This window comes from Lithobates pipiens, unplaced genomic scaffold (assembly GCF_037356315.1).
Source record: "Lithobates pipiens isolate NorthernLeopardFrog02 unplaced genomic scaffold, aLitPip1_a1.2 Scaffold_13, whole genome shotgun sequence".
NCBI lineage: Eukaryota > Metazoa > Chordata > Amphibia > Anura > Ranidae > Lithobates > Lithobates pipiens.
Genome location: NW_027507718.1, coordinates 82,269,657 through 82,284,543, shown reverse-complemented (window position 1 = coordinate 82,284,543; position 14,887 = coordinate 82,269,657). Strand labels below are relative to the sequence as shown.

The 14,887-nt window shown below is 44.3% G+C and overlaps 1 protein-coding gene across 1 annotated transcript in view; it reads left to right on the top strand.

Annotated features, from left to right (window-relative positions):
* LOC143975852 (atrial natriuretic peptide receptor 1-like) overlaps positions 1-14,887 on the top strand; it is a 294,297-nt gene that overhangs the window by 48,261 nt on the left and 231,149 nt on the right. Inside the window, exon 5 of the mRNA XM_077478411.1 lies at positions 1,138-1,242. Coding sequence (XP_077334537.1) covers positions 1,138-1,242 — 105 coding nt within the window. The remainder of the gene's footprint in view (positions 1-1,137; positions 1,243-14,887) is intronic.

Below are 14,887 nucleotides of genomic sequence, written 5' to 3'. Positions count from 1 at the left end.
TATTTGGAGAGGAGTCAACAAGGCCTATGATGAAAGGTACACCATTCTTACTGTGAAACACGGAGGTGGATCGCTGATGTTTTGGGGATATGTGAGCTACAAAGGCACAGGGGAATTTGGTCAAAATTGATGACAAGATGAATGCAGTATGTTATGAAAAAATACTGGAGGAACATTTGTATTCATCAGCCAGGAAGCTACACATGAGACATACTTGGGCATTCCAACATGAAAATGATCCAAAACACAAGGCCAAGTGAACCTGGCTACAGCTGAATAAAGTGAAGCTTCTGGAGTGGCCATCTCAGTCTTCTGACTTCAATATCATTGAGCCACTCTGGGGAGATCTCAGACGTGCAGTTCATGTAAGACAGCCCAGAATTTACAGGAACTGGAGGCTTTTTGCCAACAGGAATGGGTAGCTTTACTATCTGAGAAGATAAAGAGCAAATACCACTTTGATGTTAAAGGGGCAATACACAGTATTTAGAACTGGGGTATATAAACTTTTGATCAGGGACATTTAGGTCGTTTTTTTTGTTGCCATTATGATTTAAAAAGAGTAAACACAGTTTATTGATAATAAATGGCTTCAGCCAAACACTAACCATGAGTGAAAAAAATGTTTTTGTGTTATCATTCATATTCTCTGAAAATGGCCAGGAAATCATAAATTCTGCTGGGGTATGTAAACTTATGAGCACAACTGTGCACAACTGTGTTTGTATATCTATATATATATATATATATATATATATATATATATATATATATATATATATATATAGATAGATAGATAGATAGAGAGATAGAGAGATAGATAGATAGATAGATAGATAGATAGATAGATAGATAGATAGATAGATAGATAGATAGATACAGTATGTATATATGTGTGTATGTATTTTGCTGTAGCCTTTAAAACCACTTTATGTATCACTCATAATATGACAACTGTACATAGGACTTAAATGCCAAGTGTTTTTAAAACATGCTGACATGAGCTTTTTACGATTGATAGCTTTTATTTTCTTCAAAATCATTTAGAGGAGCGTACACTTTTTTTTTAGGATGCTGGTATTTTTCTAATCAAGCTTTAGTATTCATTCCTTACTTGTTTCTGTTTAATTACCTTAGGGAAAAGGTGGAATATGTGGTCCTTGGATACCAGATGATGGTCAGATATTTACACACACCCTATCCACCACAGGAAAAATGACCCAAGGGAACTGGACTGCCAAGGTATAACTAAATATTTTATACAAATTTTTCCCATGTGAACATCAGTTATGGATGAGGGTAAGGATGAGCAAGTCAATCTGTACAAGTCAGTCTCTTCACTTCACTGAAGACTGATGCCTGCAAACAATTAGTGATCCCCATCAATAAGCACAGGCCAAAATGGCTCGGCACACAAGGGCATTCTGCTAATTCATGTGTTGTTTCAAGGGGAAAAAAAGAGTGGGAGAAGGTAGCTGCTAGTAATGAGCCAAAACAGCTAGGTTTGGTTTGGTTTGACCAGGGTTGCACAAATATGAGTAAACCCCAATGAAGTCAATAGGAGCCAAATGTCAGGGATTTTAGTAGTGCTTAAAGTTATTGTAAAGCAGCCCATTCATTTGAAAATAGAAATGAAAGGCAAAATATATTTGTATAGATGTAAAAAAAATATATAAATACCTTTTTTCTTTTTTTATAAGTGATCACATTCCCCCTGTTCTTCGCTGCATAACAGCTGGGGAGAGGAGAAGCAGCAGCACACTGAGCTTCCTAGTGAATGGTTGTGCAGGGGGGGTGTCTGTGAACACCCATGCATGTGAACACCCATGCAATCCGATTCCATTGAAGACCAAAAAAGGGGTCCTGCACCATTTTGGTGCGAATGCAATGCAATTTTAGCCATATAGTTTGTATGTATGGCTGAGATCGCATTTCGCAGACATGTGATGTGCACAGCAATGTGGTGCGAATCACATGCAATGTCTGGCATCGAACTAGTGTGATGCAGGCCTTTATTCCAGTGAAAGGTGGTTTTACAAAGTATTCACTCAGGGGGCTGAATACAAATGCACCCCACACTTTTCACATATTTATTTGTAAAAAATGTTGAAAACCGTTTATCATTTTCCTTCCACTTAACAATTATGTGCCACTTTGTGTTGGTCCATCACATAAAATCCCAATAAAATTTAAGTTTTTGGTTGTCACATGACAAAATGTGTGAAATTTCAAGGGATATGAATGTTTTTTCAATGCACTGTATATCTAGAATTTCACTTTAACCGCTTCCTGACCACCTCGCGCCCATATACGTCGGCAGAAGGGCACGCACAGGCAGAATCACGTACCTGTACGTTGCCCTTTAAGAGGCGGCAGGGGCACACACGCACGCCCGCCCGCGGGAAGCTCTGTGAGTCCGGTCGCGAGTCCCGTGGACTCGATTGCGGGGGGGATACCCGCGATCGCCTCACGGAGAGGAAGGACCGGGAGATGCTAAAGTAAACAAGCATCTCCCTGTTCTGCCTAGCAACAGTGACACTGATCTCTGCTCCCTGTTATTGGAGCAGAGATCAGTGATCTGTAAAACACAGCCACACCCCCCACAGTTAGCAGCATACCCCTAGGACACACTTAACCCCTACACTGCCACCTGGTGGTTAACCCCTTCACTGCCAGTGTCATTTACACAGGAATCAGTGCATTTGTATAGCACTGATTGCTGTATAAATGAAAATAGTCCCAAAAATGTGTCAAAAATGTCCGATATGTCCGCCATAATGTCGCAGTCACAATAAAAATCGCTGATCGCTGCCATTACTAGTAAAAAAAAAAATTGTTAATAAAAATGCCATAAAACTATCCCCTATTTTGTAAACGCTATACATTTTGCACAAACCAATCAATAATCGCTTATTGCGATTTTTTTTTACCAAAAATATATAGAAGAATACATATCAGCCTAAACTGAGGAAAAAAATTGTTTTTTTATATATTTTTTGGGGGTATTTATTATAGCGAAAAGTAAAAAAGAATGTGTTTTTTTCAAAATTGAGGTTCTTTTTTTGTTTATAGCGCAAAAAATAAACACTGCAGGGGTGATCAAATACCACCAAAAGAAAGCTGTATTTGTGGGAAAAAAGGACATCAATTTTGTTTGGGAGCTACGTCGCATGATCGTGCAATTGTCTAGTTAAAGCAACGCAGTGCTGAATCGCAAAAAGTGGTCTGGTCAGGAAGGGGGTAAATTCTTCCGGGGCTGAAGTAGTTAAGATACTGGCATCGATCCCGAAGAGAACTGTCCATCAACTTTTCTTTAGCAACGTAGGGCAACTCTAGAAGGGTCATGAAGTGGCAGGGAAAGCTCTGTAATGGAGCACTAAATAGCAGTTAGATCTTACAGGAGGTCTATTTCCTTCCCTACTCTATCCAAAATAAAACGCTTTTGACTTGACATACATTACAAAAATCTAATCTTGGAATTCTTTGGAGCTTGTGAAGAAGTCTAAAATGAATTCCTTTTAGTTGTCTACTGGTAAAATGAATTCTTAATGTGACATTCCTGTCCTTAAAGGTAAGCATTCATTTTCTTTTTTTACAGACTGGCTCTCTTTCATTTTTTTAATCGTAGTGACAGGGTCACATTAATCATTTAGCACAAACTGCCAGATTAGCTGTGCACCCCATTACTTTGATATAACACTTACTGCACAAGGTTTTACCTCAATTCCTAGCATAGATAAACTGCTTGGGATCTGTAAGCAAGAGAGAAAAACCGAAACACTGTCTCGAGTATACTTTTCCATTATACACTTAATAATTGTTAGGCAACTGTCTGATCATCATCATGATATTAGGCTGGACAATGATATAGTTTTTTTTTTTATGGTAGTGTGTATTACTTTTTTTTTTTTCATATGCGCGCAAGCTCTTGAAGCTATAGGTTTCTTTTGCCTTTTTTACAAACATGAAAATGTCAGGCAAAATTACAAGTTGGCGTTTTACTGTTTAATAAACCTTTTTTTATTTATTTTTTTGTTAACTTGTAATGTGTATCTGAATTTCCTAAGAAATTTTGACTAGTCAATTCCCTAGCATTCCTCCTTCCATGTCAGAGCCCTCTCCTTTTCAGGGAGTTTGTAATTATGGTCTGTGCTGGCTCAGCGTTTTGCCTTTCCTTCACCTCCCTACAGAGGAGAGAAGGGGAATACTAAAGAGTGTCATTTTAAGTGACAGCACTGAGACTGCTGACATCACATCCAAGATGGCAGTGCCCAGCAGCAGTTTCAGGGCTTTTGAATGTCTATGTAGGGAGGCTTTTACAGTTAAAACAAAGGCCTAAAATATGTTAACTTATGGGAAGGCTGCTCATCGAAAGGCTTTCAACACATATCCTCACTGAAAACCATACTTGTAATGTTGTCACAAATTTAATATCAGTTGTCCATGTTTACCCATGTCATCAACAAAACGTAACATCTGACCCAGGGCAAATCTAGTAGCATTACAGAATTCTTCTACAAGCATAAAAATAGGTCTGGTAAAACATTTCACAAACTAAATTAATCATGTCACTGTCCTGAATTTCATTACATTTTTCAGAGCTGTACCACTGAGTTCTAAGATTAGTGATATTGTTGTAATGCAGCATTTGACAAACCGCAAAATTGGATCATGAGAGCACTTGTATATAAACCCATTTCTACACACATTCATACTGCATAAATAACTCAGCCAGCAGCATTTTACAATATATACTGGTATCTATGTATCTATGTATTCTCTCTCTCTCGATATATATATATAGATTTATATCTATCTATATCTACTGTATATCTATATCTATCTATCTATCTATCTATCTATCTATCTATCTATCTATCTATCTATCTATCTATCTATATATATATATATATATATATATACACACACAGTATTTCACAAAAGTGAGTACACCCCTCACATTTTTGTGAATATTTTATTACATCTTTTCATATGACAACATTAAAGAAATTACACTTTGCTACAATGTAAAGTAGTGAGTGTACAGCTTGTATAAGCCCTTGTACACACGATCGGAGTGTTTTGTCGGATATTTCCGACTGTGTGTGGTCTGCATCGGACTGTTTCCGTCGGAATATCCGTTGGACCAACTTTTCCAACTTGCCGGAAATATTTTCCGACAAAATGCTCCGATCGGACATACTCCGATCATGTGTAGAGAATTCCGATCGGACAAAGTGCCACGCATGCTCAGATCAAATTCCTACACCAAAGCTATTGGCTACTAGCGTGAACATAGTCCCGTCGTAACGAAATAACGGCATCACGTCGGATTTTCCAACTTTGGTTGTCGGAATCTCTGACCGTGTGTACAAGGGCTTACAGTGTAAATTTGCTGTCCCCTCAAAATAACTCAACATACAGCCATTAATGTCTAAACCGCTGACAACAAAAGTGAGTACATCCCTAAGTTAAAATGTCCAAATTGGCCCCAAGGTGTCAATATTTTGTGTGGCCAACATTATTTCCAGCACTGCCTTATCCCTCTTGGGTATGGAGTTCATTAGAGCTTCACAGGTTGCCACTGAGTCCTCTTTCACTCCTCCATGAAGACATCACGGAGCTGGTGATGTTAGAGACCTTCCGCTCCTCCACTTTTGGTTTTGAGGATGCCCCACAAATGCTCAAAGGGTTTAGGTCTGGAGACATGCTTGGCCAGTCCATCACCTTTACCCTCAGCTTCTTTAGCAAGGCATTGGTCTTCTTGGAGGTGTGTTTGGGGTTGTTCTCATGTTGGAATACTGCCCTGCGGGCCAGGCTCTGAAGGGAGGGGATCATGCTGTGCTTCAGTATGTCACAGTACATGTTGGCATTTGTGGTTCCCTCAATGAACTGTAGCTCCCCAGTGTCGGCAGCACTCATGCAGCCCCAGACCGTGAAACTCCCATCACCATGCTTGACTGTAGACAAGACACACTGGAGTCAATGACACCAGGGAGAGAAAATGGCTAATTGGGCCCAACTCAGGAGAGTGCTTACTTTTGTTGCCAGCAGTTTAGACATTAATGGATATGTACTGGGTTATTTTGAGGGGGTAGCAAATTTACACTGTTATACAAGCTGTAGACTGACTACTTTACATTGTAGCAAAGTGTCATTTCTTCGGTGTTGTCACATGAAAAGATATAATAAAATATTTACAAAAATGTGAGGGGTGTACTCACTTTTGTGAGATAGTATATGTGTGTGTGTGTGTGTGTGTGTGTGTGTGTAAGTGTGTGTGTGTGTGTGTGTGTGTGTGTGTGTGTGTGTGTGTGTGTATATATATATATAAAAAAATTTAAGGAACACTTTGAAAACACATCAGATTTCAATGTGGAAAAATTTCATACTGGATATCTACACTCATATGGATTGGCTAATGTGTTAGGAACGAAAGGATGCCACATAGTTTGATGGAAAAGCAAATTATCAACCTCCAGAGGCCTTAATTCAGAGACTCATCGTTTCTGACTGTTGTTCACTAGTTTTGCATTTGGCTAGGATCAGTGTCACTACTGCTAGCATGAGGCAATACCTGGACCCTATGGAGGTTGCACAAGCAGTCCATCTCCTCCAGGATGGCACATCAAAACGTGCCATTGCCAGAAGGTTTTCTGTGTCTCCTAGCAGTCTCAAGAGCATGGAGGAGATTCCAGGAGAGAGGCAGTTACTCTAGGAGATACAAAAAACACAGTCACTTCTAGCACTAATAGGTCTTTCAAGGTGTGGAGCAACAGATGTCAGATAAAATAGTGGTGTGAAAGGTATATATGGTATCCAAAACTGGGTGGATGCTGCCTTCTTCAGATGGGTTTATCCGAAAGGAACTACAAGAAAAACAGAAATGGAAGGCACGCTCACCTAGTGTATTACCAAAGATAATTTAATAATAAAAATGTTTTATATAAAAGTAGGTACTCACAAAATGCAACTGACAAAAGGCCATAAAAATAATGTATGGACGTGCACAGAATATAGGGTACAGCTAACGCATTTCAGAGGCGCACCCTCTTCCTCCGAATTAGGCTAGGATAGAATTGGCAGGTCCACCACTGGTGGGTACCCTGTGCTTTTCACAAAGGAGAGCAGGTTCACCCTGAGCACATGTGACATGTGAAGCTAATCAGAGAGCGTAAAGCGTGCAGGTGTGAGGTGCCGCCATTCAAGACGTTTTCCGTTTTTATATCATTGTGTTGATGATATTCATGTTTTTCACTTATCTGTGTGATTATTTTAATCTCTGTGTATAGTTTTAATAAATATTTGCAGTAGAGAACACTATGGTTTGCCTTTGTTATTTTATGGCAGCACACGATTAACATCCCAGGAGGAGGTCAGCATTGTCCAGGGACACTAAGAGGAGGATTCTTTTTCCCATGGCATCCTGAGAGACATAATAGCAAATGAATATGACTCTGTAATGGGGTCATTATCTGGAGGTGAGCAGGCATTCCAGCTAGAGGTGGTGGTTACTGAGGTCACTGGATAATCTGAATTAACAATTCCATTAACTGTCACCTAGAGTTGCACAACTGAGGAATTTTCACATTTGGACTTTACCTTATTGTTTTATTGGTTGCACTACACTATGTTTCATTTATGAAACATGAAAGGGTCTGGAGAAGCCATGGAGAACGTTATGCTGCATGTACCATCGTTCAGCATGACCGGTTTGGTGGTGGGTCAGTAATGGTCTGGGGAGGCATATCCATGGTGGCACAGGCAAGACAATGGCACCCTGAGTGCTGTAAGGTAGGGATGAGCCAAACACCCCCGGTTCGGTTCGCACCAGAACTTTCGAACGGACCCCAAATTCGTACGAACGTTAGAACCCCATTGAAGTCTATGGGACTCGAACGTTTGAAATTAAAAGTGCTAATTTTAATGGCTAATATGCAAGATACTGTCCTAAAAAGGGTTCGGGGACCTGGCTCCTGCCCCAGAGGACATGGGTCAATGCAAAAAAAAGTTTTAAAAATGGCCGTTTTGGCGGGAGCACTGATTTTAATGACGATTAAAGTGAAGAAAAAAAAAGTGAAATATTCCTTTAAATATCGTGCCTGGGGGGGTATCTGTAGTATGCCTGTGAAGTGACACGTGTTTCCCGTGTTTATAACAGTCCCTGCACAAAATGACATTTAACGGAAAAAACGTCATTTAAAACTGCTTGCGGTTTTAATGTTATATCTGGTTCCTGCAATATGGTTGAAAATCATTGAGAAAAATGGCATAGGTAGCCCTCCCTGGCCATTACCAGCCCCTTTGGGTCTTGTACGCATATTAAGGGGAACCCCGTACCCATATTAAAAAAAGGAAATACATGTGGCCCCCAGGCCCTATATACTCAGAACAGCAGTATACAGGCGGTTCAAACAAGACAGGGACTGTGTAGGTTTGTTGTGTTAAGTTGAATCTGTTTGTAATTTTCAACTGGTACATTTTTAAAGTGTAGCTCCAGTCAAAAAAACAATTTTTAAGCTTTTTGGAAAACATAGGGAAGGGTTATCACCCCTGTATAATTTGTTTCACCGTCCGTCTTTTTTCATCTCACTTGCTGTTGTCTCCTTCCGTTTGCAAGTAGGAGATGTTTGTAAGTTGGATGTTTGAAAGTAGGGGCCTGCCCTATATGCTCTGCAGAAATGGCGGAACAAGGTGTTGGTTTTGCCACAACATTGTAAGCCCTCAAAGTGACTCTTGGTGGACGCTGGAGCGCCCTGCTGTGAACGATTATATCAAGAATTGTAATTACATGCCATTGTTGAACAGTGGTAGAAAAATTGACCTTTGGTGGTTGTGGTGCTGGTGCCACAACACTATAAGTCCTCACAGTTACTCTGGGTGGGCACAGGAGCGGGCCCTCCTGTGAAATATTATATCAAGAATTGTAATTACATGTCCCTGTTAAACAGGGGCAGAAAAATTGGGCCTTAGGCACTAGTGCTGGTGCCACGACACTGCAACCTCTCCCATATATTCTAGTTTTAGTGCAGAAATTAGCCCTGCTGCAAAGCATTGCATCACAAATTGTAATTAAATGCCCCTGTTAAACAGGGGCAGAAAAATTGGGCCTTAGGCACTGGTGCTGGTGCCACGACCCTGCAACCTCTCCCATATACTCTAGTTTTAGTGCAGAAATTAGCCCTGCTGCGAAGCATTGCATCAAAAATTGTAATTAAACGCCCCTGTTAAACAGGGGCAGAAAAATTGGGCCTTAGGCACTGGTGCTGGTGCCACGACACTGCAACCTCTCCCATATAGTCTAGTTTTAGTGCAGAAATTAGCCCTGCTGCGAAGCATTGCATCAAAAATTGTAATTAAACGCCCCTGTTAAACAGGGGCAGAAAAATTGGGCCTTAGGCACTGGTGCTGGTGCCACTACACTGCAACCTCTCCCATATACTCTAGTTGTAGTGCAGGAATTAGCCCTGCTGCAAAGCATTGCACCAGAAATTGTAATTAAATGCCCCTGTTAAACAGGGGCAGAAAAATTGGGCTGATGGCATCACCCAGAACCAGAAATGTTCTTCCAACATATCAGCGGAGGAGGAAGAGGATAGACAATCAACATAACAGGACAGTCACTCAGCATCAGCATAGGCAGTCTTGAAGGGATGTGATATTTCAAAAAAAATTATTCGGTTACATCAGCTTCAGGTGCTTGGTAGCTGTGGGTGATCCAACACTGATTCATCTTGATGAAGGTCAGTCGATCAACTGGTTCGGTGGACAGGCGCACCCTGTGATCGGTAACAAAGCCACCAGCAGCACTGAAGGTGCGTTCCGAAAGAACGCTGGATGCAGGACAGTAGCTCGATTGCATACTGTGCAAGCTCTGGCCAGTGATCCATCCTCAAGACCCAGTAAGCCAGAGGATTTTCGGTGGGAAAGTTGTCTGACCTTGCCCCTAGGTATTCCTGCACCATGTAAATCAGACGCTGGCAATGGTTGCTCGAACCGATCATACCTTGGGGCTGCGGACTAAAAAATTGTCTGAAAGCATCGGTCAGACGGTCACCTTCTCCACCGCTCCTTCTGACCGATGCCTCAGCAACACGTTGTCCAGGACCAGGAGTTTGTAACCTCCCAGTCTCTGGGAACGCGTTTCACAGACCTTTCTGCAAGGCCTCCCGGAGATGTCTCATCCTCTGCTCCCTCTGCGATGGCAAGATAAGGTCGGCAACCTTACCCTTGTACCGTGGATCACGGAGAGTGGCCAGCCAGTAATGGTCCCTCTCCTTGATCCGAAGAATACGAGGATCCTTCCGCAGGCTTTGTAGGATCAGGGAAGCCATTCAGCGTAGGTTAGCTGAGGCATTCGGTCCGGAGTCCTCTGGGTCACTAAGGACAACATGATCCGCAGCTACCTCCTCCCAGCCACGTACAAGTCCACGGGTTTCTTGGGACTGTAAATCATCCCTACAAGACTGCTGCTGCTGCTGAGTGCCAGCCTCCACCTCCATGCTGACACAATCATCCTCCTCCTCCTCCTCATCCTCTTCCTGTGTGATGGGTGGCACAGCAGGAACACTGCCTGGATAAAGGGGGCCTTGAGAGGCAAGGAAGTCCTCCTCTTCCTGCCTCTGTTCTGCCTCAAGTGCCCTGTCCATTATTCAACGCTGACTGCAAGCTCTATTTAAAACGAGCAAGATAGTTAGCTATATAGGTGGATATAGTGGTGTATACTGGGTTCAGAGCACGCAGACAGCATGCACAATCTCCTACCGCTGACTGCAAGCTCTATTTAAAACGAGCAAGATAGTTTGCTATATAGGTGGATATAGCAGTGTATACTGCGTTCAGAGCACGCAGTCAGCGCGCACAATCTTCTAACACTGACTGAAAGCTCTATTTAAAACGAGCAAGATAGTTAGCTATATAGGTGGATATAGCGGTGTATACTGCGTTCAGAGCACGCAGACAGCGCGCACAATCTTCTAACACTAACTGAAAGCTCTATTTAAAACGAGCAAGATAGTTAGCTATATAGGTGGATATTTTTTTTTATTTTATACTGCTACCAATCATACAAAAATAACAAAACTTTACATATACAAATTAAACATCAGTTTATATCCACTTTACAATTATAATACACTCCTACTATTCAAGAAAACCTCAAACCTTAAACAAAGAGAGAAATTAACTCTTATATATCCTCCCCACTGTACTCTTCCCCCGAGGAGAAGTCTATAAGTGAAGCCACACCCCTATTATTAGGCCCTGGCGGGGACCTTGGCTCTGCCTCAGGAGGTGGGGCTCTCTTTTTCTTCCCATGCTTTTTTTTAACTGTTACCCAAGTCACTTCACCCTCCTCATCAGATAATTCTTTGGGACGTTTCTGGGTACCTTTCATCGAGACCTCCATCTCCTCCTCCCCAGTCTGGCTCTCCCCTGCTGAGGAGTCAGACGAAGAGACGGCAGCCAGCCGACCACCAGGCTGACGCCTACGAGGGGGGGAGGGGGATCAGAAACCTGAGGACTGGAGACCTGAGCCACCACCCCCCTGGAAAGAAGGGGCCCAGCTACCTCTTCCACCCCAGTCCTGTTTACAGGCTCCTGAACTTCAACAACAGGAACAGATCGAACCACCCTCTCCCTCTGGGATGCCTTACCTGCCCCCTGAGCTTGGGGCTCCCCCCGCAACCCTTCCTCAGGAACATCACCTTGTCCCTTACCCCCAGAGCTCCGCCCAGCAGGGGGTGGGGCACTATTTTCATTTGGCCTACTGTCTGTTGCTGCTTCCCCCTTGTAAGCCCTGGGGCATCTGCTAAATGGATGCCCCATCTGACCGCAGAGGTTGCAGCAAATCAGGCCACAAGTTTCCCCCGAGTGCCCAAACTTATTACACCTGATGCACCGAACTACAGTGCAGTCAGCACTCAAGTGGGTTGGGCACCCGCATCTAAAACAACGGCGGGGCTGGCCTGGGTAGAACACTAGGATCCTGTCCCTCCCCAAAAAGGCACTGCCCGGGACATGTGCAACTGTATTACCAGCTCTTCTCAACTTGATCCTAGTGCTCCATGCCCCAGTCCACACCCCGCGCTCATCAAGGCACTTACTTAGGGGACACTGCAACTGGCCGTGCCTCCCCAACCAAGTCGCGATGTCCTCTGGGGGCAGACTCTCATTCCTGACTAGTATTGTGATGTTTTTAACGTCCTCCTGCCTGCTTAGGGAGATCATGCGGAAACCCCTCCATGGATCAGCCCCCCTGATTAATCCGAAAGCAGTAATGAATCGCTCCATAACCACTGCATTCGTGAAACTCACATCAAAATCAGGGGAACCTGATGGGTGAATCACCGCAAACAATTCCCCCACTTTAATCCCCAGTGACAAGATCATATCCACCACTTGTCCCCTAGTAGGGCATTGGCCACTCCCCTCCCACCTTAACTGAATTACGTTCCTGCATTTGCGCTCTGGGCCACCTGTCCCCCTAGACCAAGAGTTGGCCCCGGAGGACTGATCAGCCGGGGGCACCCGAAAATTACTGGCCCCAAATTGATGATAAAGGTGGCCCAGAGCCACGCTTGACCCCACCACGTTGGCATAGGACCGCCTTTCACCTAGGGCCGTTAACAACTTCACCTCTGGTGTACCCCTCAGTATAGGTTCAGGAGGAGGAGCCCCCACCCCAGAGACAGGGGGGGCAGCAGAGGGTGAAGCCCCGGCCCCCTCAGCACGAAGGCCCCCACCCCCCACCCCACCTACACCAGACTGACCTACCTGGGGAGCCTCATCCCCCGAACTGTAAAATAACGTATTCCAGGACTCCTGACATTCCACTTCCATGTGGGCCCCGCAAGAATCCACATGCACCTGTCCCCATTCACGTTGGGACCCCTCCAAGCCTTTAATATACTCCATTGCTGGGTTACCTTCATCTAGTTCACCCATTGGACAGTCCCCCCATGCAGAAACTTGGCCAGGTTCTAGATTATTTGACATTTCCACATTATTAATAATTTCATCAATATTTTCCTGGAACGCAGGACCGGAAGTTGCGTTAACCACCGGCCGGAAATGCTCTCCACGGCCAACTTCCGCTCCCGCGGACGTCACTTCCGGCCCCAAATCAACCTCGTTAGAAGCCGATCCGCCCACCGGAAATGCGTCACCCGCCCCCACTACTTTCTCTTTGGGCTCACGCCCGGCAGACACGCCCCTTTGCCCGCGAAAAGACGGCGTTCTATTACCAACAGCCGCCATTACCGCACTACCAGGAGCCTTGCCGCCGGCTGCCACTGTATCCCTCCCCACAGCGGCGGCCAAGCTGGCCTGGCTCTTCACATCACCTTCACACATTCTAACACCTTTCCCCTTACCCTGAGACCGGCTTGCAGCAGCGGCAGCCGACAACTCCGCTGACGGCATGCCCTGCTTACAACTACCGGCTGGGATCACTGGGGATTGCTTCGGTAAGTCCAACTTTTGTTTGTCTTCTAAACTTGTTAGCTGTATCACAGGAATCTTCTCCTTTTTAGAGTCTCTCTTATCTTTCTGTTGCTTTTTCCCTCCTGCTTCACTGGGACCTGAAACGCCACCTGGGGTCACAGCCTCACACACAGGCTGGTTACCCTTGGGCTTGCCTGGCCCCTCCGCAGTACCACCGGGAACAGCATTCTTTGCCTTGGGGTTTCTTCTCCCATCACCACTCTCCTCCACACTCCCATTTACCGGGGATGTCTCTTTCCTGGCCGGGGTTGTAGCTGCAGCTGGAGCCTCCACCAATATTGGGGTTACCGGCCTCTTTTCCTCCACTTCTGTTTCTCCATGGGTGTCCTCCATAGAGAGACCTTCCATCTCTCCTTCTGGTGCTGTAGTTGGGGTTAAACGCTGCTTACGGCGTCTTACTGCTTGAGAGCCCTCATCGCACGCCACTCTCATAACTTTTTCTACACTCAACAGAAAGTCCTTTTCGCTTGAGGCACTTTCAATTAGATTTGATAAAAGCTCACCAAGCATGTTACACTGCTTTTTCAGTCCATCTATGACAGGTTTGAATTCTGTTCTCTTCCTGATACCTGATCTGTCGCGTCTATTTCTCAGTTCGGCCAAAACTTTCATTTTTTCGCAGTAACAGCGAGAAGCCTTTACTATTAAGCTCTTGGCTTTCCTTTTCCTCTCCGCAGATTTCTCTACGTCCTCTCCTGGCTGTCTCAGAGACCAGTCAACCAAGTCAAGCTGGTTTTCTAAGTACAGCCTCTCCTCCTTAACGAACTCCAGGAGCTTTAGGGCTCCACGCTTTTCCTCAGGCCGAGAAACAGGCTCCTGGCCTGGGCTGACCGATGCCATCAGCTCCCCCTCCTCCTCCACCACTCTGGAAGTTCTCACAGGTCAGAGCACGCAGCCAGCACACACAAGCTCCTAACACTGACTGAAAGCTCTATTTAAAACGAGCAAGATAGTTGGCTATATAGGTGGATATAGCGGTGGATATAGCGGTGTATACTGCGTTCAGAGCACGCAGACAGCACGCACAATCTCCTAACACTGACTGAAAGCTCTATTTAAAACGAGCAAGATAGTTGGCTATATAGGTGGATATAGCGGTGTATACTGCGTTCAGAGCACGCAGACAGCACGCACAATCTCCTAACACTGACTGAAAGCTCTATTTAAAACGAGCAAGATAGTTAGCTATATAGGTGGATATAGCAGTGTATACTGTGTTCAGAGCACGCAGACAGCACGCACAATCTCCTAACACTGACTGAAAGCTCTATTTAAAACAAGCAAGATAGTTAGCTATATAGGCGGATATAGCGGTGTATACTGCGTTCAGAGCCCGCAGACAGCACGCACAATCTCCTAACACTGACTGAAAGCTCTATTTAAA